This window comes from Agelaius phoeniceus, chromosome 36 (genome assembly GCF_051311805.1).
Source record: "Agelaius phoeniceus isolate bAgePho1 chromosome 36, bAgePho1.hap1, whole genome shotgun sequence".
NCBI lineage: Eukaryota > Metazoa > Chordata > Aves > Passeriformes > Icteridae > Agelaius > Agelaius phoeniceus.
Genome location: NC_135300.1, coordinates 1,700,956 through 1,726,765, shown reverse-complemented (window position 1 = coordinate 1,726,765; position 25,810 = coordinate 1,700,956). Strand labels below are relative to the sequence as shown.

The window sequence follows — 25,810 nt, the reverse complement described above, 5'->3', positions numbered from 1 at the left end:
TTCCCAGATCACCCAAACGCCCCCAAATACCCCCCAGGATCACCCAAATCCCCCCCAATCCCCTTAAATCCCCTCAAATCCCCCCCAAATCACCCTCAAACCCCCCCCAATCCACCCCCCAAATCCCCCCAAACCCCCTCAAATCCCCTCAAATCCCACCAAACTCCCCAAATCCCCTCCAAACCCCCCAAATCCCCCCCAAACCCCTGAAATCCCCCCAAACCCTCCCAAATCCCCTCTCAAATGCCCCCCAGGATCACCCAAACCCTCCCAATAACCCCCCAGGATGACCCAAATCCCCTCAAACCCCCCAAACCCCCACAAGTCCCCTTTAAATCCCCTCAACCCCCCCCCCAAACCCCCCTGAAACCCCCTCCAAACCCCCCCCCCAAATCCCCCAAAAAATCCCCCCAAACCCCCTCAAAGCCCCCCAAATCCCTCTCAGGATTACCCAAATCCCCTTAAACCCCCCCAAATCCCCCTCAAATCCCCCTCAGGATCACCCAAATCTCCTCAAACCCCCCCAAATCTCCACACCCCCCCCCAAATCCCCTTAAATGCCCCCCCAGGATCACCCAAATCCCCTCAAATCCCCCCAAATCCCCCCAATCCCCCTCAGGATCACCCAAATCCCCCCCAAATCCCCTTTAAATCCCCTCAAACCCCCCCCAAATCCCAAAAAACCCCCCAAATCCCCTCAAATTGCTCCCCAGGGTCACCCAAATCCCCTCAAACCCCCCCAATCCCCCCCAAAACCACCTCAAATCCCCTCAAATCCCTCTCAGGATCACCCAATCCCTCCCAAATCCCCTCAAATCCCTCTCAACCCCCACCCAAATCCCCCAAACCCCCCCCAAATCTCCTCAACCCGCCCCCCAAATCCCCTCAAATCCCCCCCAAACCCCCCCAAATCCCCCCAAATCCCCTTTAAACCCCCCCAACTCCCCCCCAATCCCCCTGAAATCCCCCCAAACCCTCCCAAATCCCCTCAAATGCCCCCCAGGATCACCCAAATCCCTCTCAAACCCCCCTGAATCCCCCTTAAATTCCCCCAAACCCCCCCCAAAACCCCCTGAAATCCCCTTTAACCCGTCCCCCCAGGACCCCTGAAATCCCCCCCCCAAATCCCCTTTAAATCCCCTTAAATCCCCTTTAAACCCCCCCAAATCCCCTCCCAAATCCCCTCAAATCCCCCAAACCCCCCCAAATCCCCCCAAATCCCCCCAAACCGCCCCCAATCCCCTCAAATCCCCTCCAAACCCCCCCAATCCCCTTTAACCCCGTCCTCCCCGTACCCCCGAGTTGAGGAAGGGTTTCCCGCCGGGGGGGGCGGGGGGTAGAGCGGGGCCAGCCCCTCCTGGGGCCAGCAGAACCCCTCAGCTGCAAACAGAGCCCCCAAAACCCGGCCCTGAACTTGGCCAGCAGCTCCCGGGGCGGGCCCGCGAACACCACGTCATAGCTGGGGGGGAAAGGGTTAAAAACCGTAAAAAAATACCCCAAAAAACCCCAAAATTACCCTAAAAACAACCCCCAAAACCCCCTGCGAACACCACGTCATAGCTGGGGGGGAAAGGGTTAAAAACGGTAAAAAAATACCCCAAAAACCCAAAAACCACCCCAAAAACCCTCTGTGAACACCACGTCATAGCTGGGGGGGAAAGGGTTAAAAACGGTAAAAAAATACCCAAAAAAACCCAAAAACCACCCCAAAAACCACCCCAAACCCCCGCGAACACCACGTCATAGCTGGGGGGAAAGGGTTAAAAACGGTAAAAAATTACCCCAAAAAACCCCAAAACCGCCCCGAAATTATCCCAAAATTACCCTAAAAACCAACCCCAAAACCCCCGCGAACACCACGTCATAGCTGGGGGGAAAGGGTTAAAAACGGTAAAAAAAAACCGCCAAAAAAACCCAAAATTATCCTAAAATCACCCTAAAAAACCACCCCAAAAATCACCCTAAAATTATCCCAAAATCACCCAAAAACCGCCCCAAATTATCCCAAAATCACCCTAAAAACCAACCCGAAACCCCCTGCGAACACCACGTCATAGCTGGGGGGGAAAGGGTTAAAAACGGTAAAAAAACCGCCCAAAAACCCCCAAAATACCCTAAAAACCACCCCCAAACCACCCGCGAACACCACGTCATAGCTGGGGGGAAAGGGTTAAAACGGTAAAAAAAACAGCCCAAAAAACCCCAAAAACCGCCCAAAAAACCCCAAAAACCACCCCAAAAACCCTCTGTGAACACCACGTCATAGCTGGGGGGGAAAGGGTTAAAAACCGTAAAAAAATACCCCAAAAAACCCAAAATTACCCTAAAAACCAACCCCAAACCACCCGCGAACACCACGTCATAGCTGGGGGGGAAAGGGTTAAAAACGGTAAAAAATCAGCCCAAAAAACCCCAAAAACCACCCCAAAATTACCCCAAAATCATCACAAAATTATCCCAAAATCACCCTAAAAAACAGCCCAAAATTATCCCAAAATCATCACAAAAACACTCTCAAAAACGGTCAAAAATGCACCAAAATCCACCCTAAAATGACCCCGAAAAACACCCCAAAATTATCCAAAATCACCTCAAAAACCACCCCAAAAACCACCTTAAAATGGCCAAAAATCGCCCCTAAAATCACCCTAAATCACCCAAAAATCCCTCAAAATGGCCAAAATTATGCCCAAAACCACCCAAAATCACCCTAAAATTGGCCCCAAAATCACCCCAAAATTTTCCCAAAATCATCCTAAAATCACCCCAAAAACCACCCCAAAATCACCCTAAAATCACCCCAAAAACCACCCCAAAATCACCTCAAGAAACCCCCAAAACCACCCCAAAAATGACCCTGAAATCATCCCAAAAATCATCCCAAAAAACAACTCAAAAACGAACAAAACCACCCCAAAGAAACACCTCAAAACCAACCCAAAATCACCCCAAAATCACCTCAAAAACCCCAAAAACCAACCCAAAATCACCCCAAAAATCACCTTAAAAATTTCGCCCCAAATTTTGCATTTTCCCAAAATCCCCATTTTTCACCCCTAATTCCCCATTTTTTTCCCCCAAATCATCCCCAAAACCCCCAAATTTCCCGCCCCAAAATTCCATTTTATCCCCCCCAAAACCCCCGGATTTCACCCCAAAACCCCCAGATTTCACCCCAAATTTTGCATTTTCCCAAAATCCCCATTTTTCACCCCAAATTCCTCATTTTTTTCCCCAAATCACCGCCAAAACCCCCAAATTTCCCTCCCCAAAATTCCATTTTATCCCCCCCAAAACCCCCGGATTTCACCCAAAACCCCCAGATTTCACCCCAAAACCCCCGGATTTCGCCCCAAATTTTGCATTTTCCCAAAATCCCCGGATTTCACCCCAAATTTCCCCAAATTCCCAGATTTCTCCCCAAATTTCCCGCCCCAAAATTCCATTTTATCCCCCCCAAATCCCCCGGATTTCACCCCAAAACCCCCGGATTTCGCCCAAATTTTGCAATTTTCCCAAAATCCCGGTTTTCGCCCCAAATTTCCGCACCTGTCCACGAAGAGCACGACGAGGCCGCCCCTCCCCCGCAGGGGCCGCAGCGCCCCCCGGAGCCACCGAACCTTCTGCCCCCCCCCGGGGCTGCGCGCGATGTCCCCGCCCCGCCAGCGCCGGCCCAGCCCCAGCGTCTGGGGCGAAAAAACGGGATTTGGGAAAAATGGGAAAAAACGGGAAAAAATGGGGAAAAACGGTGAAAAAATGGCGAAAAATGGATGAAAAATGGGGAAAATGGGGGAGAAATGGGGAAATTCTTCGGTGTCCCCGCCCCGCCAGCGCCGGCCCAGCCCCAGCGTCTGGGGCGAAAAACCGGGATTTTGGGAAAAATGTTAAAAAAACGGGAAAAAACGGGGAAAAAATGGGGAAAAACGGTGAAAAAATGGGGAAAAAACGCCGGAAAATGGGGAAAAATTGGGGAAATTCTTCTGTGTCCCCTCCCCCCGCCAGCGCCGCCCAGCCCAGCGTCTGGGGCGAAAAACCGGGATTTTGGGAAAAACGTTAAAAAACGGGAAAAAACGGGGAAAAACAGTGAAAAAATGGCGAAAAACGGTGAAAAAATGGCGAAAAAACGGTGAAAAAATGGCGAAAAACGGATGAAAAATGGGAAAAAATGGGGGAGAAATGGGGAAAAATGGGGAAATTCTTCTGTGTCCTGGGTGTCCTCAGGCCCAGAGTTTGGGGGAAAAACCGAGATTTTGGGAAAAAATCTAAAAAATTAAAAAACCCCATTGAAAATGGTGAAAAAATGGGAAAAACGGGAAAAAATGGGGAAAAAATGGGGAAAAATTGGGGAAATTCTTCTGTGTCCCCGCCCCGCCAGCGCCGGCCCAGCCCCAGCGTCTGGGGGGAAAAAACGGGATTTTGGGAAAAATGTTAAAAACGGGAAAAAACAGGGAAAAAATGGCGAAAAACGGTGAAGAAATGGTGAAAAACGGGCGGAAAATGGGGGAAAAATGGGGGGAAATTGGGAAATTCTTCTGTGTCCCCTCCCCCCGCCAGCGCCGCCCAGCCCCAGCGTTCTGGGGACAAAAAACGGGATTTTGGGAAAAACGGGAAAAAACGGGGAAAAAATGGGGGAAAAATGGGGAAAAACGGTGAAAAAATGGGGAAAAAACGGACGGAAAATGGCGAAAAAAAAAGAGGAAAAATTGGGGAAATTCTTCTGTGTCCCCTCCCCCTTTGGCCCCACCCTCTTTAGCCCCTCCCCATTTTCCCCACCTCTTTAGCTCCACCCCTTTGCCCCACCCCCTTTCCCCCACCCTCTTTAGCCCCGCCCCTTTACATTTCTCTCTTTAGCTCCACCCCCTTTGGCCCCGCCCTCACCCGCAGGCTGCAGTTGAAGACCCGCCCCCTTTAGCCACGCCCCCTACATTGACACGGTAGTTGAAGCCCCGCCCCTTCTCCTTAGCCCCTACCCCTCCCCTTAGCCCACACCACCCTTAGGCTGTAGCTGAAGCCCCTCCCCATCCTATTAGCCCCGCCCACCCCCTTTAGCCCCACCCCATATATTAGCCCCACCCCATCTCTTAGCCCCGCCCCATTCCCATTGCCCTGCCCCTTAGCTCTGCCCATTCCCTTCATGCTGAAGGTGAAGCCCGCCCCCTATAACCCACCTCATCCCCTTTAGCCCCGCCCCCCGTCTGTAGCCCCACCCCCGTGTGTAGCCCGCCCCCTGTGTGTAGCCCCGCCCCGTGTGTGCCCCGCCCCCTGACCTGCACGGTGTAGTTGAAGGCGCGGGCGGAGCGCAGGAAGCGCCGGTACCCATCGGTCACCTCTGTGGCCACCGTGAGAACCAGGAGCCCTGGACAGAGTGACCAATGAGTGACCATGAGTGACCACTGACCACTGAGTGACCACTGACCCACCCATCGGTCACCTCTGTGGCCACCGTGAGAACCAGGAGCCCTGGACAGAGTGACCAATGAGTGACCATGAGTGACCACTGAGTGACCACTGAGTGACCACTGACCCACCCATCGGTCACCTCTGTGGCCACTGTGAGAACCAGGAGCCCTGGACAGAGTGACCATGAGTGACCAATGAGTGACCACTGAGTGACCACTGACCAATGAGTGACCAATGACCAATGAGTGACCATGAGTGACCACTAACCCATCCCACTGACCACTGACCTACCCATCGGTCACCTCTGTGGCCCCGTGAGCACCAACAGCCCTGGACAGAGTGACCGTGAGTGACCGTGAGTGACCACTGACCCACCCATCGGTCACCTCTGTGGCCACCGTGAGAACCAACAGGCCTGGACAGAGTGACCATGAGTGACCACTGAGTGACCACTGACCACTGACCACTGAGTGACCAATGAGTGACCAATGACCACTGACCCACCCATCGGTCACCTCTGTGGCCACCGTGAGCACCAGGAGCCCTGGACAGAGTGACCGTGAGTGACCACCGACCAGTGAGTGACCATGAGTGACCACTGAGTGACCACTGAGTGACCATTACCACTGACCCACCCATCGGTCACCTCTGTGGCCACAGTGAGAACCAACAGGCCTGGACAGAGTGACCATGAGTGACACTGAGTGACACTGACCAATGAGTGACCAATGAGTGACCATTACCACTGACCCACCCATCGGTCACCTCTGTGGCCACCGTGAGCACCAACAGGCCTGGACAGAGTGACCGTGAGTGACCACTGAGTGACCAATGAGTGACCACGGAGTGACCAATGAGTGACCAATGAGTGACCACTGACCACTGAGTGACCACTGACCATGAGTGACCACAAGTGACCAATGAGTGACCAATGACCATGAGTGACCACAAGTGACAATGAGTGACCACTGACTGACCATGAGTGACCGTGAGTGGCCATGAGTGACCACTGACCACTGAGTGACCAATGAGTGACCACTGACCACTGAGTGACCACTGAATGACCATGATGGTGAGCACTGAGTGACCAACGAGTGACCATTGAGTGACCACTGAATGACCATTAGTGACCACAGTGACCTTGAGTGACCAACGAGTGACCATTGAGTGACCCCTGACCTCAGTTGACCTTTTGTTCCCTGAGTGACCACTGAGTGACCCCTGACTCCTCCCACTGACCCCCAGTGACCTCTGACCCCTCCCAGATACCCCAATCCCTCCCACTGACCTTTGACCCCTCCCCCTGACCCCTCCCCCTGACCTTTGACCCCCTCCCCTGCCCCTCCCCCACTCACCATCCTCAGGGTCGCTCCCGGGTTCATTTTCGGGGCAATTCTCGGCATTTTCTGGGACAGATTTGGGCATTTTCAGCGTCACTCCCTGAGGAGGTCCCGGGGTCAATGCCGGGGTTGGTTTTGGGGCAATTTGGAGAATTTTTGGGACAATTTTGAAGAATTTCGGGGCAATTTTGGGGACTTTTGGGGCAGTTTTGGAGAATTTTGGGCTCAGTCTCGGAAGAAATTTCGGGGCAGTTTTGGGATTTTCGGGGCAGTTTGGGGGGTCTCGGGGGGGATTTCGGGGCAATTTTCGGAGTTTTCGTGGCAATTTTGGGAGTTTTCGGGGCAATTTTCGAGAATTTCGGGCTCGGTCCCGGGATGAATTTCGGGGCAATTTGGGGATTTTCGGGGCAGTTTTGGGGGGTCCTGGGGGGGTCCCTGGGGGGGTCCCGGGGCAGTCCCGGGCGGTTTTGGGGCAGTTTCGGGCGGTTTTGGGGGCGCTCCGGGGCTCCCCAGCAGCAGCAGCAGCAGCAGCGGCAGCGCGAGCGCGGCCATGGCGCGTGGGGGGCGTGGCTTAGGCGGAGGGGCGTGGCCTCGCACCGCGCCTCAGCCAATCTCCGCCCGCCGCTCCGCCCTCTCCGCCAATCCCCGCCCACCTCTCCGCCCTCTCGACCAACCAGCACCGAGGGGCGTGGCCAGAGCGGAATTGCCACGTTGCCAGGAGCAAAAAAGGGGGCGTGGCTTCCTCAGCGCCACACCAAATATGGAGAAAAGGGGGCGGGGTTTATGCGCCGCTCTCAAGATGGCGGCGGAGGGTGAGGGCGGAAGCGGGGCGGGGCGGAGAGCGGAAGTGGCGTCTGAGAGGGCGGAAGTGAAGGGCGGCGACCGGAAGTCGCCTCATGATGGGGGAGAAGAAAACGTCGGGTGAGGAGGGAGGGGGCCGGGGTCCTGGGGGGTCCCGAGTTCAGTTCGGGGGTCCCGGGTTTGATTTTGGGGGGGCTCGGGGCCGATTTGGGGGGTCCCGGTGTCGCTTCGGGGGTCCCAGAGGGCTCTGAGGGGTCTGGCGTTGGTTCGGGGGGTTCTGAGGGGTCCCGGAGCTCTTTTGGGGTCCCGGTGTTGATTTGGGGGGGTCCCGGGTTCGGTTCTGGGGCCCAGGGTTGGTTCGGGGGGTTCTGAGGGGGTCCAGGCGTTGATTTTGAGGGGTCCCGAGGCCGGTTCGGGGGTCCTGGGGTTGATTTGGGGGGTCCCGGTGCTGATTTAGGGGATCCCAGCGGGTCCTCGGTACCGGTTCGGGGGTCCTGGTGCCCCAATTTGAGGGTCTCGGGGTCAGTTCAGGAATCCCAGTTTTGAAGAATTCTCCATCTTTAAGAATTTTTGATGGAAATTGCCCACTTTTTGGGGGTAAATTTCCCCATCTTCTTTGAGGGTAAATTTCGGATTTTTTGGGGTTTTTTTGCCTGGTATTTCTGGGGGTAAATTCCCGTTTTTTGTGGCTAAATTGCCGATTTTTTTTTCGATATAAATGCCCAAGTTTTTGGGCTAAATTCCCAATTTCTGGAATTCCCAGGTTTTATGTGGGAATTTTTGCTTTTCTGGGAGGGGGAGAATTTCTTGGTTTTTCTCTGAAAATTCCCCTTTTTTGCTTAGAAATTTGGATTTTTTGGGGTTTTTTTTTTTTGTTAATTCCAGGTTTTTTTCAGGAATTTTCAGGATTTTTTCAGAATCCCCGAATTCGGGGTCCCCCCCGACCCATTTTCCCCCGATTTCCCCCAGCCCGCGTTCCTGAGGGGGTCCTGGACGGGCTCAATCCACTCCCGATTTTTGAGGGTTTTTTTGTGAAAAATTCCGGATTTTTTTTCACAAATTTTGAATTTTTCCGGGATTTTTCAGAATCCCCGAATTCGGGGTCCCCCTGACCCATTTTCCCCCCGTTTTCCCCCAGCCCGCGTTCCTGAGGGGGGTCCCCGGCAGGTCCTGAATGGGCTCAATCATCCCTAGATAAATCCCGATTTTTGAGGTTTTTTTGTGGAAAATTCCGGATTTTTTTTCAGAATTTCCGATTTTTTGGGGATTTTTCGGGATTTTTTCAAAATCCCCGAATCGGGGTCCCCCCTGACCCATTTTCCCCCCCGTTTTGCCCCAGCCCGCGTTCCTGAGGGGGTCCTGGATGGGCTCAATCCCCTCCCGATTTTTGAGGCTTTTTTGTGGAAAATTCCGGATTTTTTTTCAGAAATTTTGAATTTTTTCGGGATTTTTTCAGAATCCCCGAATTCGGGGTCCCCCCTGACCCATTTTCCCCCCGTTTTCCCCCAGCCCGCGTTCGTGAGGGGGTCCCAGCGGGTCTGAATGGGCTCAATCCACTCCCGATTTTTGAGGGTTTTTTGTGTAAAATTCCGGATTTTTTGGGGGAATTTCCGATTTTTTCGGGATTTTTTCGGGGTTTTTTCGGGTTTTTTTCAGAATCCCCGAATTTGGGGTCCCCCTGACCCATTTTCCCCCACCCCGCGTTCCTGAGGGGGTCCCCGGTGTGTCCTGGACGGGCTCAATCCACTCCCGATTTTTGAGGGTTTTTTTGTGGAAAATTCCGGATTTTTTTGGGAATTTCCGATTTTTTCGGGATTTTTTCAGGAATTTTTCGGGATTTTTTCAGAATCCCCCAATTCGGGGTCCCCCCTGACCCATTTTCCCCCCGTTTTTCCCAGCCCGCGTTCCTGAGGGGGTCCTGGACGGGCTCAATCCACTCCCGATTTTTGAGGGTTTTTTGTGGAAAATTCCGGATTTTTTTTCACAAATTTGAATTTTTCCGGGATTTTTTCAGAATCCCCGAATTTGGGGTCCCCCCTGACCCATTTTCCCCCCGTTTTCCCCACCCCGCGTTCCTGAGGGGGGTCCCCAGCGGGTCCAGGATGGCCTCACTCAGCCCTAGAAAAGTCCCGATTTTGGGGTTTTTTTGTGTAAAATTCCGGATTTTTTTCAGAAATTCGATTTTTTCGGGATTTTTTCAGAATCCCCGAATTTGGGGTCCCCCCTGACCCATTTTCCCCCCGTTTTGCCCCAGCCCGCGTTCCTGAGGGGGGGTCCCTGTGTGTCGTGAATGGCCTCACTCAGCCCTAGAAAAATCCGATTTTTGAGGTTTTTTTGTGGAAAATTCCGGATTTTTTTTCAGGAATTCCCAATTTTTCGGGTTTTTTCAGAATCCCCAAATTCGGGGTCCCCCTGACCCATTTTCCCCCCGTTTTCCCCCAGCCCGCGTTCCTGAGGGGGTCCCCGGTGTGTCCTGGACGGGCTCAATCCCCTCCCGATTTTTGTGGAAAATTCCTGATTTTTTTCAGAAATTTCGGATTTTTTCGGGTTTTTCAGAATCCCCCAATTCGGGTCCCCCCTGACCCATTTTCCCCCCGTTTTTCCCAACCCGTGTTCCTGAGGGGGTCCTGGATGGGCTCAATCCACTCCCGATTTTTGAGGTTTTTTTGTGGAAAATTCGATTTTTTTTTTCACGAATTTTGATTTTTTTCGGGATTTTTTCAGAATCCCCGAATTCGGGGTCCCCCCGACCCATTTTCCCCTCGTTTTTCCCCTACCCCGCGTTCCTGAGGGCGTCCCCGGCGGGTCCCGGATGGGCTCAATCCCCTCCCGATTTTTGTGGAAAATTCCGGATTTTTTTCAGAAATTCGGATTTTTTCAGAATCCCCGAATTCGGGCTCCCCCTGACCCATTTTCCCCCCGTTTTCCCCCAGCCCGCGTTCCCGAGGGGGTCCCCGGCGGTCCTGGACGCTCCCGCCCGGCAGCGGCGGCTGCACCGGCAGCTGGAGGCGCTGGAGAACGACAACTTCGGGGACGACCCCCAGGCGGGGCTGCCCCGGCCCGGGAAACGCCTCCCGAACTTCAGCGACACCGCCGAGACCGGTACCGGGACCGGGGCGACCGAACCGGGCCGGGACTGGGGGATTTTGGGGGGTTTTGGGGTTTTTTGGGGGTTTTTTGGGGGTTTTTGGGGGAGGATCCCAGGCGGGGCTGCCCCGGCCCGGGAAACGCCTCCCGAACTTCAGCGACACCGCCGAGACCGGAACCGGGACCGGGGGAACAGAACCGGGCCGGGACTGGGGGGTTTTGGGGGTTTTTTGGGGTTTTTGGGGGTTTTTTGGGGGTTTTTGGGGAGGATCCCAGGCGGGGCTGCCCCGGCCCGGGAAACGCCTCCCGAACTTCAGCGACACCGCCGAGACCGGTACCGGAACCGGGGGGAACCGAACCGGGCCGGGATTGGGGGATTTTGGGGGTTTTTTGGGGGTTTTTGGGGTTTTTTTGGGGGGTTTTTGGGGGAGGATCCCAGGCGGGGCTGCCCCGGCCCGGGAAACGCCTCCCGAACTTCAGCGACACCGCCGAGACCGGGACCGGGACCGGGGGGACCGAACCGGGCCGGGACTGGGGGATTTGAGGGGTTTAAAGTGGATTTTGGGGGGTTTAAATGGGATTTTGGGGGGTTTCAATGGGGATTTTAGGGGTTTAAAGGGGATTTAGGGGGTTTTGGGGCTCCCCAACTTCAGCGACACCGCCGAGATTGGTACCGGAACCCGGAACCAAAACCGGAACCGAACCGGGCCGGGATTGGGGGTTTAAAGGGGATTTTGGGGGGTTTAAAGTGGATTTTGGGGGTTTTTGGGGTTTTTTTGGGGGGGTTTTTGGGGGAGGATCCCAGGCGGGGCTGCCCCGGCCCGGGAAACGCCTCCCGAACTTCAGCGACACCGCCGAGACCGGGACCGGGACCGGGGGGACCGAACCGGGCCGGGATTGGGGGATTTTGGGGGGTTTAAATGGGATTTTGGGGGGTTTTGGGGGGTTTAAATGGGATTTTGGGGGGTTTTAAATGGGATTTGGGGGATTCTGGGGGGGTCTCAGTCTGGGAAATGGCTCCCGAACTTCAGCGACACTGCCGAGACCGGTACCGGAACCCGGAACCAAAACCGGAACCGAACTGGGCCGGGATTGGGGGTTTAAAGGGGATTTTTGGGGGTTTAAAGTGGATTTTGGGGGGTTTAAAGGGGATTTTGGGGGGTTTAAAGGGGATTTTGGGAGTTTTTGGGGGGGAGGATCCCCAGGCGGGGCTGCCCCGGCCCGGGAAACGCCTCCTGAACTTCAGCGACACCGCCGAGACCGGTACCGGAACCGGGGGGACCGAACCGGGCCGGGATTGGGGGATTTTGGGGGGTATTGGGGGTTTTTTGGGGGTTTAAAGGGGATTTGGGGGGTTTGGGGGCGGTTTAAATGGGATTTGGGGGCTTCTGGGGGGTCTCGGTTTGGGAAACGCCTCCCGAACTTCAGCGACACCTCCGAGACCGGTACCGGGACCGGGGGGACCGAACCGGGCCGGGATTGGGGGATTTGAGGGGGTTTTGGGGGGTTTAAAGTGGATTTTGGGGGGTTTAAAGGGGATTTTGGGGGGTTTTGGGGCTCCCTAACTTCAGCGACACCGCCGAGACCGGTACCGGAACCGGGGCGAACCGAACCGGGACTGGGGGTTTTGGGGGTTTAAAGGGAATTTTGGGGGGTTCAATGGGGATTTAGGGGGGTTTTTGGGGATTTTGGGGGGTTCAGTGGGGATTTTGGGGGGGGTTTAATTGGGATTTTGGGGGGTTCAATGGGGATTTAGGGGGGTTTTTGGGGGTTTTGGGGGGTTTTTGGGGGTTTTGGGGCTCCCCAAATTCAGCGCTGAGACCGGAACCGGGACCGGGGGGAACCGGGAATGGGGATTGGGGCTGGATTTGGGGCAGATTTTGGGGCTGAATTCTGCGTTTGGGGCTGGAGTTTTGCATTTGAATTGGACTTTGGGAGTGAATTTTCACCATTCTCAGTGGCATTTGGGGCTGAATTCTGGATTTGGGGCTGGATTTGGGGTTGGGGTGGATTTTAGATTTGGGGTCAGATTTTTCAGGGGAATTTGGGGCTGATTTTGGGGCTGAATTCTGAATTTTGGGGCTGAATTTGGACCTGAATTCCAGATTTTGGGGCTGGATTTTGCATTTTTTGCTGAATTTTGGGGCTGATTTTGCAGCTGCATTCTGGATTCGGGATGGAATTTTGGGGTTGGATTTTGGGGTGGGATTTGGGGCTGGATTTTGCAATTTTTGCTAAAATCAGGGCTGATTTTGGGGCTGAATTCTGGATTGGGGTTGGATTTGAGGCTGAAGTCCGGATTTTGGGGCTGAATTTTGCATTTTCAGCCGAATTTGGGACTGAATTTTGGATTTTGTGGCTGGATTTGGGATGGATTTTCAGCCGAATTTGGGGCTGAAATTTCAGGGCTGATTTCTGAATTTTGGGGTCGGATTTTGGGCTGAATTTTGGGCTGAATTTTGGGTTTTCTCCAGGGAAGAAGAAGAAGAAAACTCGGGGGGATCATTTCAAGCTGCGCTTCCGCAAAAACTTCCAGGCCCTGCTGGAGGAACAGGTGGGGATGGGGAAATTTGGGAAAATTTGGGGGAATTTTGGGGGATTCTTTTTTATATTTTTGGGGATTTGGGGGCATTTTGGGGAATTTTTGAGGATTTTGGGGCAGTCAGAGGGGATTTTAGATGGTATAAAGGAGATTTTGGGGTGACTTTGGGAGATTTTTTATATTTTTGGGGATTTGGGGTGATTTGAGGGAATTTGGGGAGAATTTGTGTAAATTTGGGGGTGGGGTTCGGGGTTGGATTTTGGGGCTGAATTTTAGAGCTGAATTCTGGATTTTGGGGCTGAATTCTGGATTTTGGGACCAAATTTTGCATTTTTAACCTGGATTTGGGGCTGATTTTGGGTCTGAATTCTGGATTTTTGGACTTGATTTTGGGGCTGAATTTTAGAGCTGAATTCTGGATTTTGGGGCTGAATTTTTGATTTTGGGACCAAATTTTGCATTTCTAACCTGGATTTGGGACCAAATTTTGGGTCTGAATTCTGGATTTTTGGACTTGATTTTGGGGCTGAATTTTTAGGGCTGAATTCTGGATTTTGGGGCTAAATTTTGCATTTCTAACCTGGATTTGGGGCTGATTTTGGGTCTGAATTCTCGATTTTGAGCTGATTTCGGATCTAAAGTCTGGATTTTTGGACTTGATTTTGGGGCTGAATTTTTGATTTTAAGCTGGATTTTGGGGCTGATTTTTGATTTTAAGCTGGATTTTGGGGCTGAATTTTGCATTTTGGGGCTGAATTTTGCATTTTTTGCTGGATTTGGGGCTTATTTTGAGTCAGAATTCTGGATTTTGGGGCTGAATTTTTTGCATTTTCAGCTGGATTTTGGCTCTGAGTTTTACATTTTAACCCCTTCAGAACCTGAGCGCAGCCGAGGGCCCCAATTACGTCTCGGCCGGGGCCGCCCCGTCCCGGCTGCCCCAGCGCCACTTCTGCGCCGTCTGCGGCTTCCCCTCGGGCTACACCTGCGTCACCTGCGGGGCCAGGTACTGCTGCACGCGCTGCCTGGGCACCCACCAGGACACCAGGTACGGGGGGGCGAAAAAATGGGGAAAAAACGGGGAAAAATGGTGAAAAAATGGGAAAAAAATGGGGAAAAACGGCCCAAAAATGGGTTTGGGGACACACCTGTGTCACCTGCGGGGCCAGGTACTGCTGCACGCGCTGCCTGGGCACCCACCAGGACACCAGGTATGGGGGGGCGAAAAAATGGGGAAAAAACGGGGAAAAATGGTGAAAAAATGGGGAAAAATGGTGAAAAAATGGGAAAAAAATGGGGAAAAACGGCCCAAAAATGGGTTTGGGGACACACCTGTGTCACCTGTGGGGCTGCACGCGCTGCCTGGGCACCCACCAGGACACCAGGTACGGGGGGGCGAAAAAATGGGGAAAAAACGGGGAAAAACGGTGAAAAAATGGGGAAAAACAGCCCAAAAATGGGTTTGGGGACACACCTGTGTCACCTGCGGGGCTGCAGGCGCTGCCTGGGCACCCACCAGGACACCAGGTATGAGAGAGCAAAAAAATGGGGAAAAGACGGGGAAAAATGGTGAAAAAACAGGGAAAAACGGCCCAAAAATTGGGAAAAATGGTGAAAAAATGGGGGAAAAATGGTGAAAAAATGGGGAAAAACGGCCCAAAAATGGGTTTGGGGACACACCTGAGTCACCTGCGGGGCTGCACGTGCTGCCTGGGCACCCACCAGGACAGCAGGTACGGGGGGGCGAAAAAATGGGGAAAAAACGGGGGAAAATGGTGAAAAAATAGGGAAAAATGGCCCAAAAACGGGGAATAAAGGCCCAAAAATGGGGAAAAACGGCCCAAAAATGGGTTTGGGGACACACCTGTGTCACCTGCAGGGCTGCAGGCGCTGCCTGGGCACCCACCAGGACACCAGGTATGAGAGAGCAAAAAAATGGGGAAAAAACGGGGAAAAATGGGGGAAAAAATGGGGGAAAACGGCCCAAAAATGGGGAAAAATGGTGAAAAAATGGGGAAAAACGGCCCAAAAATGGGTTTGGGGACACACCTGTGTCACCTGCGGGGCTGCAGGCGCTGCCTGGGCACCCACCAGGACACCAGGTCAGGATCCACCCTGAAAATGGGGAAAAATGTTGAAAAAATGGAAAAAATGGGGAAAAAACATTGAAAAAATAGGAAAAAACGGCCAAAAATTGAAATAAACCAGAAAAAAATGGAGAAAAAACCGAGGAACGATGGGGAAAAATGGGAAAATGGGAAAACCAACAAAAATGGGAGGAAAACTGGGAAAAACAGCCAGAAATGGGAAAAAATGGGTAAAAAATGGGGGAAAATGGGAAAAACGGTGAAAAATTGGAGGAAATGGGAAAATAAATGGGAAAAAATCCCAGGAAAAATTGGGGAAGCCTGGGAAAATGGGAAAGCCAGCAAAAATGGGAAAAACCCCAGGAAAATGGGAAATAACTGGGGGAAATTGGAAAAAGGGAGACAAAAAGGGAAAACCGGTGAAAAAAGTGGGAAAAGCAGCCAAAAATGGAGGAAAATGGGAAAAAGAATAGGAAAAAACCCAGAAAAAAAAATGAGGAAAATGGGAAAATCAACAAAAATTGGGAAAAAACCCATGAAAAAAGGGCAAAAAAAAGGGGGGAAAATGGTGAAAAAGTGGGAAAAAACGGCAACAAAATGGGGGGAAAAACAGGAAAAATCTGAGGGAAAATGGGACAAACAGGGAAAAAAGCTGGGAAAATAGGAAAAATTCCGGGGAAAATGGGAAAAAAAAATGGGATAAAGGAAAAAATTTGCTGTAAATGGGGAAAAAATGGGAAGAACTGTAAAAAAAAAGGGATAATAGTCAGGAAAATGGGGAAAAAATTGGGGAAAATGGGGAAAAACAGCAAAAGAATGGGAAAATTCTCTGGGAATGTTTCCTGAGGTTGGGACCCCCAGTTCTTGGAGGGGGCGGGGTCTCACCCTGGTGACCTCTGACCTTTCCCTTCCCTCCCCCGCAGGTGCCTGAAGTGGACGGTGTGACCCCGCCCCCAATATGGCTGATGTGGCCACACCCACAAGATGGCTGCCGTGATGCTACCACAAAATGGCCGCCGTGAGCGCGTCTTCTTTGGTCCCGCCCCTAAAATGGCTGCCGTGGCTCCACCCCCAAAATGGCTGCTATGACCCTGCCCACAACATGGCTGCTGTGATGCCGCCCCAAAATGGCCGCCCCAAAATGGCCACCCCAAAATGGCCACCGTGAGCGTATCTTGTTTGGTCCTGCCCCTAAAATGGCTGCCATGGCTCCACCCCTGACATGGCCACACCCCCAACATGGCTGCTATGGCCACACCCATAAAATGGCTGCCTTGGCCCTACCCAAAAAATGCCCACTGTGGTCCCACCCCAAGATGGCTGCCATGACTCCACCCCCAACATGGCCACACCCCCAAAATGGCCACCATGCTCCCACCACAGGAGGGCACCACAGATCCACCCCAAGATGGCCGCCGTGGCTCCACCCCCCAAGATGGCCGCCATGGCTCCACCCAAAGATGGCTGCCATGACTCTCCCCTCAACATGGCCACGCCCCCAAAAATGGCTGCTATGACCACACCCCCAAGATGGCTGCTATGGCCACACCCAAGATGGTCACCATGGCTCCACCCCCAAGATGGCCACCTTGGCCCCACCCACAAAATGGCTGCCATGGCCCCACCCAAAAGATGGCTGCCTTAACTTGACCCCAAGATGGCTGCCTGCCATGGCCACACCCACAAAATGGCTGCTATGACTCCACCCTCAACATGGCCACACCCCCAACATGGCTGCCATGGCCACACCCCGAAGATGGCCACCATGGTCTCACCCCAAGATGGCCACCGTAGTTCAACCCCCAAAATGGCTGCCATGACTACAGCAACAAAATGGCTGCTGTGACCACACCCCCAAAATGGCTGCCATGGTCTGACCCACAAAATGGCTGCCGTGACCACACCCCTAAGATGGCTGCCATGGTCTGACCCACAAAATGGCTGCCATGGTCTGACCCACAAAATGGCTGCCGTGACCCCACCCCCAAAATGGCTGCCATGACCACGCCAACAAAATGGCTGCCGTGACCACACCTCTAAAATGGCTGCCATGGCTGGATGCACAAAATGGCCGCCATGACTCCACCCCCAATATGGCCACACCCCCAAAATGGCTGCCATAGCCCCACCCCCAAGATGGTTGCCATGGCTACACCCCCAAAATGGCCACCATGGCCCCTCCCACTCCCCAAGATGGCGGCCGGGCCTGGTTTGAACCAAAATCCGACGTTTTCCTACCAAAATCTTTGGGATCAACTTTATTTGGAGGGTGTGGGAGGAGCTACAGGAGAGGGGGTGGGGCCTGGGGAAGGGGGCGGGGCCTGGGCAATGGGGGAAAATCCGGGAAAATCGGGAAAAATTCCGGGAGAAACGAGCAGGAACCGCGACCCCGCCCCTTGAGGGCGGAGCTGCGCCACCATTGGCCCAAGATGGCCGCCCTGGGCTCTGATTGGGCAAACGTTCCCTGAGGGCTCCGCCCCTTTGTGAGAGTCGGGATCCTATTGGCTGTTGGGGCCCTGCCCCGGGATCAAGCCCTGCCCATTTTAGGGCCAAGCCACGCCCATAAATACAAACCACGCCCATTTCCGGGTAAACCACACCCCTTTTTCAGCAAAGCCCCACCCAAAAATCCAAACCACGCCCATTTTGGGGTCAAGCCCCGCCCCCCTGAGCCAAGCCCAATTCCTTTGGTCCAAGCCACGCCCCTTTGGTCCAAGCTCCGCCCCCAAATCCCCTTGTGCTGCCCAGGCTCCGCCTCCTGTGACATCACCCGGGCGGGGTCCCTCGGCGGCCAAGCAGCATTGGCTCCGCCCCTCGGGGGCGGGGCGAGGCCGCCTGCAGCTGTGGGGATAATGAGATGCAAATGAGCTGGGGCGGGGATGGGTGAAGGGAAGGGGTGGGTGTGGTCAGGGGAGGGCGTGGTCTGTGTCTCTTGTCGAGGGCAGGGCTCACTTGGTGGGTGTGTCCCTGCTTACATGGTGGGTGTGGCCTAATGGGGCGGGGCTTATTTCCTTTCTAACTCAATGGGCTTGTCCCATTGTGGGCGGGGCATATGTCCCTAATCACGACATGGGGGCGGGGTTTGTGCCGGTGGGCGTGGCCTGTTCACTTGGTGGGCGGGGCTTACTGTGGGTGGGGTTTATGTCTTTTCTGACCAATTGGGTGTGACCAATTGGGGGCGGGGCTTCTATCCCCGCTCACCTTGTGGGCGGGGCTCAACGGGGGCGGGGTTTGTCGCGGTGGGCGTGGCCTGCTCACCTGGTGGGCGGGGCTATTTCAGCACCTGGCCCGGCCGCGCCTTCTCCAGCTTCCGGCGCCGCTCGGCCGGGATCTCGTCCAGGCTGATCCCGTGGTTGCTCGCCCTGAGGGGTTTGGGGCGAATTCGGGGTTTTTTGGGATTTGGGGGGATTTTTTGGGGGGATTTTTTGGGGGATTTTTGGGGATTTTTGGGGGGATTTTTTGGGGATTTTCCGCCCAATCCTGGCATTGCCCCATAGCCACACCCCATAACCCCTTTCCCACCCCATACTCGATCCTATAATGGCCTCACTCACCCCAAATCCCAAACCCCGCCCCATAACCCAAGCCCCATAACCCCACTCATCCCAAACCCCATAACTGCATAACCCCAAACCCCGCCCCATAACCCCAAACCCCATAACCCCATACCCACCCCATAACCCCAAACCCCACTCACCCCAAACCCCACTCACCCCATAACCCCAAACCCCATAACTGCATAACCCCACACCCCAAACCCCATACCCACCCCATAACCCCAAACCCCATAACCCCATACTCACCCCATAACCCCAAACCCCATAACCCCACACCCCATAACTCCCCGGCCCTATAACCGACCCCATAACTCCCCACCCCTATAACCCACCCCATAACTCCCCGCCCCTGTAACTGACCCCATAAATCACCCCGGCCCTATAACCGACCCCATAACTCCCCGCCCCTATAACCCACCCCATAACTCCCCGCCCCTATAACCGGCCCCATAACTCCCCGCCCCTATAACCGACCCCATAACTCCCCAGCCCTATAACCCACCCCATAACTCCCCAGCCCTATAACCCACCCCATAACTCCCCGCCCCTATAACCCACCCCATAACTCCCGCCCCTATAACCGACCCCATAACTCCCGCCCCTATAACCCACCCCATAACTCCCCGCCCCTATAACCGACCCCATAACCCCTGACCCTATAACCCACCCCATAACTCCCGCCCCTATAACCCACCCCATAACTCCCCAACCCTATAACCCACCCCATAACTCCCCAGCCCTATAACCGACCCCATAACTCACCCCGGCAGGAGGTCGGGGGGGGTGGGGATGGGTTTGGTGAATCCCTCGCGGCCCACGAGCCAATAGGTGTCCTCCACTCCCTTCCCCTATAAACAACGGGGTGGGTTATAGGGTTATAGGGTCAGGTATAGGATCAGTCAGGTATAGGGTCAGGTATGGGGTTATAGGGTCAGTTATAGGGTCAGGGTCAGTTATGGGCACAGCCAATGGGTGTCCTCCACTCCCTTCCCCTATAAACAACGGGGTGGGTTATAGGGTTATAGGGTCAGTTATAGCGTCACATATGGGGTTATAGGGTTATAGGGTCAGCTATGGGGTTATAGGGTCAGTTATAGGGTCAGGGTCAGTTATGGGGCACAGCCAATGGGTGTCCTCCACTCCCTTCCCCTATAAACAACGGGGTGGGTTATAGGGTCAGTTATAGGGTCAGGGTCAGTTATGGGGCACAGCCAATAGGTGTCCTCCACTCCCTTCCCCTATAAACAACGGGGTGGGTTATAGGGTTATAGGGTCAGCTATGGGGTTATAGGGTCAGGTATAGGGTCAGGGTCAGCTATGGGCACAGCCAATAGGTGTCCTCCACTCCCTTACCCTATAAACAATGGGGTGGGTTATAGGGTTAGTTATGGGGTTATAGGGTCAGTCAGTTATGGGGTTATAGGGTCAGGTATAGGGTCAGCTATGGGGTTATAGGGTCAGGTATAGGGTCAGGGTCAGTTATGGAGCACAGCCAATGGGTGTCCTCCACTCCCTTACCCTATAACCAATGGGGTGGGTTATAGGGTCAGGTATGGGGTTATAGGGTCAGTTATAGGGTCAGGGTCACCTATGGGCACAGCCAATGGTTCCACTCCCTTACCCTATATACAATGGGGTGGGTTATAGGGTTATAGGGTCAGGTATAGGGTCAGGGTCAGCTATGGGGTTATAGGGTCAGGTATGGGATCAGTTATAGGATCAGTTATAGGATCAGTCAGTTATAGGGTCAGGGTCAGTTATGGGCACAGCCAATGGGTGTCCTCCACTCCCTTACCCTATAAACAATGGGGTGGGTTATAGGGTTATAGGGTCAGTTATAGGGTCAGGGTCAGTTATGGGGTTATAGGGTCAGTTATAGGGTCAGGGTCAGCTATGGGGTTATAGGGTCAGGGTCAGTTATGGGGTTATAGGGTCAGGTATGGGTCAGTTATGGGATCAGTTATAGGATCAGTCAGTTATAGGGTCAGGGTCAGCTATGGGGCACAGCCAATAGGTGTCCTCCATTCCCTTCCCCTATAAACAATGGGGTGGGTTATAGGGTCAGTTACAGGGTTATAGCGTCAGGTATGGGTCAGTTATGGGGTCAGCTATGGGCACAGCCAATGGGTGTCTTCCACTCCCTTACCCTATAGGTTATAGGGTCAGGTGTGGGGTTATAGGGCCAGGTGTGGGGTTATAGGGCCAGGTGTGGGGTCAGTCACTTATAGGGTCAGTTTTGTGCTGTATTTGGGGGGTTTTGGGGCTGTTTTGGGGTTTCTTGGGCAGTTTTGGGCCGCGTTTGGGGTTTTCCAGGTGGTTTGGGGCTGGATTTGGGATTTTCCAGTCATTTTCGGCTGGTTTTGGGGTTTCTCAGGCAGTTTTGGGGGTTTTTGTGCTGGTTTTGGGGTTTTCCATGCAGTTTTGGGCCATATTTGGGGTTTTCCAGGTGGTTTTGGGCTGTTTGGGGTTTTTGGGCTGTATTTGGGGTTTCTTGGGCAGTTTTGGGCCGTATTTGGGGTTTTTTGGGCTGTTTTGGGGTTTCTCAGGCAGTTTTGGGCCGTATTTGGGGTTTTCCAGGTGGTTTTGGGCTGTTTGGGGTTTTTTGGGCTGGTTTGGGGTTTCTCAGGCAGTTTTGGGCCGTATTTGGGGTTTTTTGGGCTGGTTTGAGGTTTCTCAGGCAGTTTTGGGCCGTATTTGGGGTTTTCAGGTGGTTTTGGGCTGTTTGGGGTTTTTTGGGGTGGTTTGGGCAGTTTTGGGCTGTATTTGGGGTTTTCAGGTGGTTTTGGGGCTGTATTTGGGGTTTTTTTCAGGCAGTTTTGGGGCTGTATTTGGGGTTTTCTGGCAGTTTTGGGCTGTTTGGGGTTTTTTGGGCTGTTTTGGGGTTTCTCAGGCAGTTTTGGGCTGTATTTGGGATTTTCAGGTGGTTTTGGGGCCGTATTTGGGGTTTCTTGGGCAGTTTTGGGCTGTTTGGGGTTTTTTGGGCTGTTTTAGGGTTTTTTGGGCAGTTTTGGGCTGTATTTGGGATTTTCAGGTGGTTTTGGGGCTGTTTTGGGGTTTCTCAGGCAGTTTTGGGCTGGATTTGGGGTTTTTGGGCTGTTTTGGGGTTTTCCATGCAGTTTTGGGCCGTATTTGGGGTTTTCCAGGTGGTTTTGGGCTGTTTGGGGTTTTTGGGGCCGTATTTGGGGTTTCTCGGGCAGTTTTGGGCCTTTTTTGGGGTTTTTTGGGCAGTTTTGGGGCAGTTTGGGCTCACCTTGAGCTCGGTCTTGCCGCGGATGTCGACCTTGAACCCCTCCTGCAGCGAGAGCAGGATGGCGACCGTGCGCTGGTTCACGTGGATGCGATAGGCTGGGGGAAAAGGGGGTTTAGGAACCACAAAATAACCCAAAAATAACAAAAAACCCAAAAAAAAAAAAAAACAAAAAAAACACCCAAAAAATTCCCATAACTGACCCCGGCCCCACAGCCCTGACCCCAGTGCGCTGGTTCACGTGGATGCGATGGGCTGGGGGGAAAGGGGGTTTAGGGACCCAAAAATAACCCCAAAATAACAAAAAAAAAAACCAAAAAACAAACAAACAAAAAAAGAAAAAAAAAATCCCCAAAATATTTTAAAAAATCCTAAAACCTCCAAAAATCCCCCCCAAAAAACACCCAAAAAAACCCCAATTCTCCCCATGAAAAAACCCTAAAACCCCCAAAAATAACCCCCAAAAAACCCCAAAAAACCAAAAAACAAACCCCAAAAAATCCCCAAAATAACCCCAAAAAACCCCAAAAACCCCAAAGCCCCTAAAACCCCAACAAATCCCCCCAAAAATGAAACAAAACCACCAAAAAGCCCCAAAAAACCCCAAACCCCCAACAGCCGTGTCCCCATCCCTGTCCCCATGTCCCCCTCAGTGTCCCCTCCCCTGTCCCCTGTCCCCCATCTCTGTCCCCTCCCGGTGTCCCCAGCCATGTCCCCATGTCCCCATCCCTGTGTCCCTGTCCCTGTCCCTGTCCCCATGTCCCCATCAGTGTCCCCTGCCCTATCTCCAGCCATGTCCCCATGTCCCCTCCCTGTGTCCCCATCGCTGTCCCCTGTCCCCTCATGGTGTCACGCAGCCCGGTGGCCTCCATGCGTGACGCGGTGTTGACGGTGTCCCATGTCCCCATCAGTGTCCCCTGTCCCTGTCCCCTCTCAGTGTCCACATCCCTGTGTCCCCATCCCTGTCCCATGTCCATGTCCATGTCCCCATCCCTGTGTCCCCATCCCTGTGTCCCCATCCCTGTCCCTGTGTTCCCTGCCCTGTGTCCCCATCCCTGTGTCCCCATCAGTGTCCCCTGTCCCTGTCCCCTGTCCCCGCGGGTGTCACTCACGCAGCCCCGTGGACTCCATGCGTGACGCGGTGTTGACGGTGTCCCCATCCCTGTGTCCCCTGTCCCTGTGTCCCCTGTCCCTGTGTCCCCAGCCATGTCCCCTGTCCCATGTCCCTGTCCATGTCCCCCTGTCCCCATCAGTGTCCCCTCCCCTGTGTCCCCAGCCATGTCCCCATCAGTGTCCCCTCCTGGTGTCCCCTGTCCCTGTTCCCATCACTGTCCCCTGTCCCTGTCCCCTCTCAGTGTCCCCATCCCTGTCCCATGTCCATGTCCATGTCCCCATCCCTGCGTCCCCATCCCTGTGTCCCTGTGCCCTGTCCCATGTCCCTGTCCCCGTGTCCCCTCTCAGTGTCCCCATGTCCCTCTCCCCTGTCCCCGCGGGTGTCACTCACGCAGCCCGGTGGACTCCATGCATGACGCGGTGTTGACGGTGTCCCTGTCCCTGTGTCCCTATCCCCATGTCCCTGTCCCCGTGTCCCTGTCCCTATCCCCATGTCCCTGTCCCCGTGTCCCCCTCAGTGTCCCTGTCCCTGTCCCCTGTCCCCTCATGGTGTCACTCACGCAGCCCGGTGGACTCCATGCGTGACGCGGTGTTGACGGTGTCCCCTGTCCCTGTGTCCCTATCCCCATGTCCCTGTCCCTGTGTCCCTGTCCCTATCCCCATGTCCCTGTCCCCGTGTCCCCCTCAGTGTCCCTGTCCCTGTCCCCTGTCCCCTCATGGTGTCACTCACGCAGCCCGGTGGACTCCATGCGTGACGCGGTGTTGACGGTGTCCCCGAACAGGCAGTACCGGGGCATCGTCAGCCCCACCACACCCGCCACGCACGGCCCTGGGGGCGGGGCCACAGAGAGGGCGTGGTCACCAATGGGCGTGGTCACAAAGGGTGGGGCCGTGGAAGGGGTTGGGTCAACAGGTGATGAGCGTTGAGGGTTGGCCAAGGAGTTGGGTGTGGCCAACAAGGGTGTGGTCATAGATGGGTGTGGCCAATGAGGGTGTGGTCACGGGGGTGTGGTCTTTGGGGCGTGTCCTGGAAGGGGCGTGTCCTAAATGGATCCAATGGGTCACGACCGCGTTGAGCATTGCCCAAGTTGGGTGTGGCCATTGAGTCGGCACAAAGTGGGTGTGGCCAGTAAGGGGTGTGGCCACTGAGCAGGCCCAAGATGGGCGTGGCCTGTAAGGGCGTGACCAATGGGCATGGCCAAAAGCGTGGCCACACCCACCACGACCCATTGACCATTGGCCAAGGCACCACCACCCAACCTTTGACCAACACACGGAGGGGGCGTGGCCATGGAGCATTAGCCAAGATGGGCGTGGCCAGCAAGGGGTGTGGCCACTCTGTGGGCACAAACTGGGCGTGGCCACCACCTTCAGCCCCCACCCAACTCCACCCATTGACATTGGCCAAGGCGCCACCACCCAACCTTTGACCAACACACGGAGGGGGGCGTGGCCAGGGCGTTTCCGGGGCGTGTCCGGGGCAGCCAATGGGGCGCGGGGGGCGGGGCCGTACCCGAGTGCAGCCCGATGCGGATGCGCACGGGCACCTCGGGCATGTGGCGCATCTTGAAGGTGCCGACGGAGCTGAGGATGTCCAGGGACATGTTGGCGATCTCGCCGGCGTGCCGGTTCCCGTTGCGCTTGGGCAGCCCCGAGGCCACCATGTAGGCGTCGCCGATGGTCTCCACCTGGCCGGGAGGAGCCAGGGGGCGGGGTCAGGGGGCGGACACGCCCACCGGGACACGCCCACAGGGACACGCCCGCCGGGACACGCCCACAGCGCCTGAGAGCTCCTGAGGTGGTCGCTCAACCACCACCTGAGGTGGGCATCGGGGTCTTTGTGAGGTGGGTGTGGTCATTGGTGGTGGTGGCCAATGGGAAGGGCAGGGATTGGAGCAGCATGGGGCCACCTTGGGCATGGCCATGGGGCCACCTTGAGCAGGTCCCACCTTGGGCATGGCCATGAGGTCACTTTGAGCATGGTCATGTGGTCACCTTGACCATGGCTATGGGGCCACCTTGACCCCTTGACCATGGCCATGAGATCACCTTGAGCAAGGCCATGAGGTCACTTTCACTATGGCCATGGTGTGACCTTGGGCATGGCCATGGGGTCACTTTGACCATGGCCATGGGGCCACCTTGAGCAGCTCCATGAGGTCACTTTGACCAAGGCCATGAGGTCACCTTGACCTTGGCCATGGGGTCACTTTGACCAAGGCCATGAGGTCACCTTGACCTTGGCCATGGGGTCACTTTGACCAAGGCCATGAGGTCACCTTGACCTTGGCCATGGGGTCACTTTGACCATGGCCATGGGGCCACCTTGACCAAGGCCATGAGGTCACTTTGACCAAGGCCATGAGGTCACCTTGAGCAGGTCCATGGGGCCACCTTGAGCATGGCCATGGGGTCACCTTGACCAAGGCCATGAGGTCACTTTGACCATGGCCATGGGGCCACCTTGACCCCTTGAGCATGGCCATGAGGTCACCTTGATCATGGCCACGGGGTCACCTCTAGAGGTCCATGGGGTCACCTTGACCCCTTGACCATGGCCATGGGGCCACCTTGACCATGGTCACCTTGTAGGCACCACTGACCCCAACCCCCACCCTGAGGTGACCACCCATGACCAA

The 25,810-nt window shown here is 54.6% G+C and overlaps 2 protein-coding genes across 2 annotated transcripts; one reads left to right on the top strand and one right to left on the bottom strand.

The window, feature by feature from the left end:
• Positions 1–256: 256 nt before the first annotated feature.
• PLOD3 (procollagen-lysine,2-oxoglutarate 5-dioxygenase 3) lies at positions 257–7,309 on the bottom strand. Its single transcript, XM_077192859.1, has 6 exons — positions 6,756–7,309; positions 6,166–6,194; positions 5,268–5,327; positions 3,550–3,686; positions 1,296–1,459; positions 257–267 (listed from the first exon to the last, which is right to left on the bottom strand). The coding sequence occupies exons 1-6, from the start codon at positions 6,823–6,825 to the stop codon at positions 257–259; spliced, it is 471 nt and encodes a 156-aa protein (XP_077048974.1). The 5' UTR covers positions 6,826–7,309.
• A 230-nt stretch (positions 7,310–7,539) lies between these two features.
• ZNHIT1 (zinc finger HIT-type containing 1) lies at positions 7,540–17,497 on the top strand. Its single transcript, XM_077192858.1, has 7 exons — positions 7,540–7,661; positions 9,051–9,059; positions 9,932–10,007; positions 10,475–10,643; positions 13,103–13,182; positions 14,046–14,215; positions 16,178–17,497. Exons 1-7 carry the CDS (start codon positions 7,540–7,542, stop codon positions 16,197–16,199), a joined length of 648 nt encoding a protein of 215 aa, XP_077048973.1. The 3' UTR covers positions 16,200–17,497.
• Positions 17,498–25,810: the final 8,313 nt, after the last annotated feature.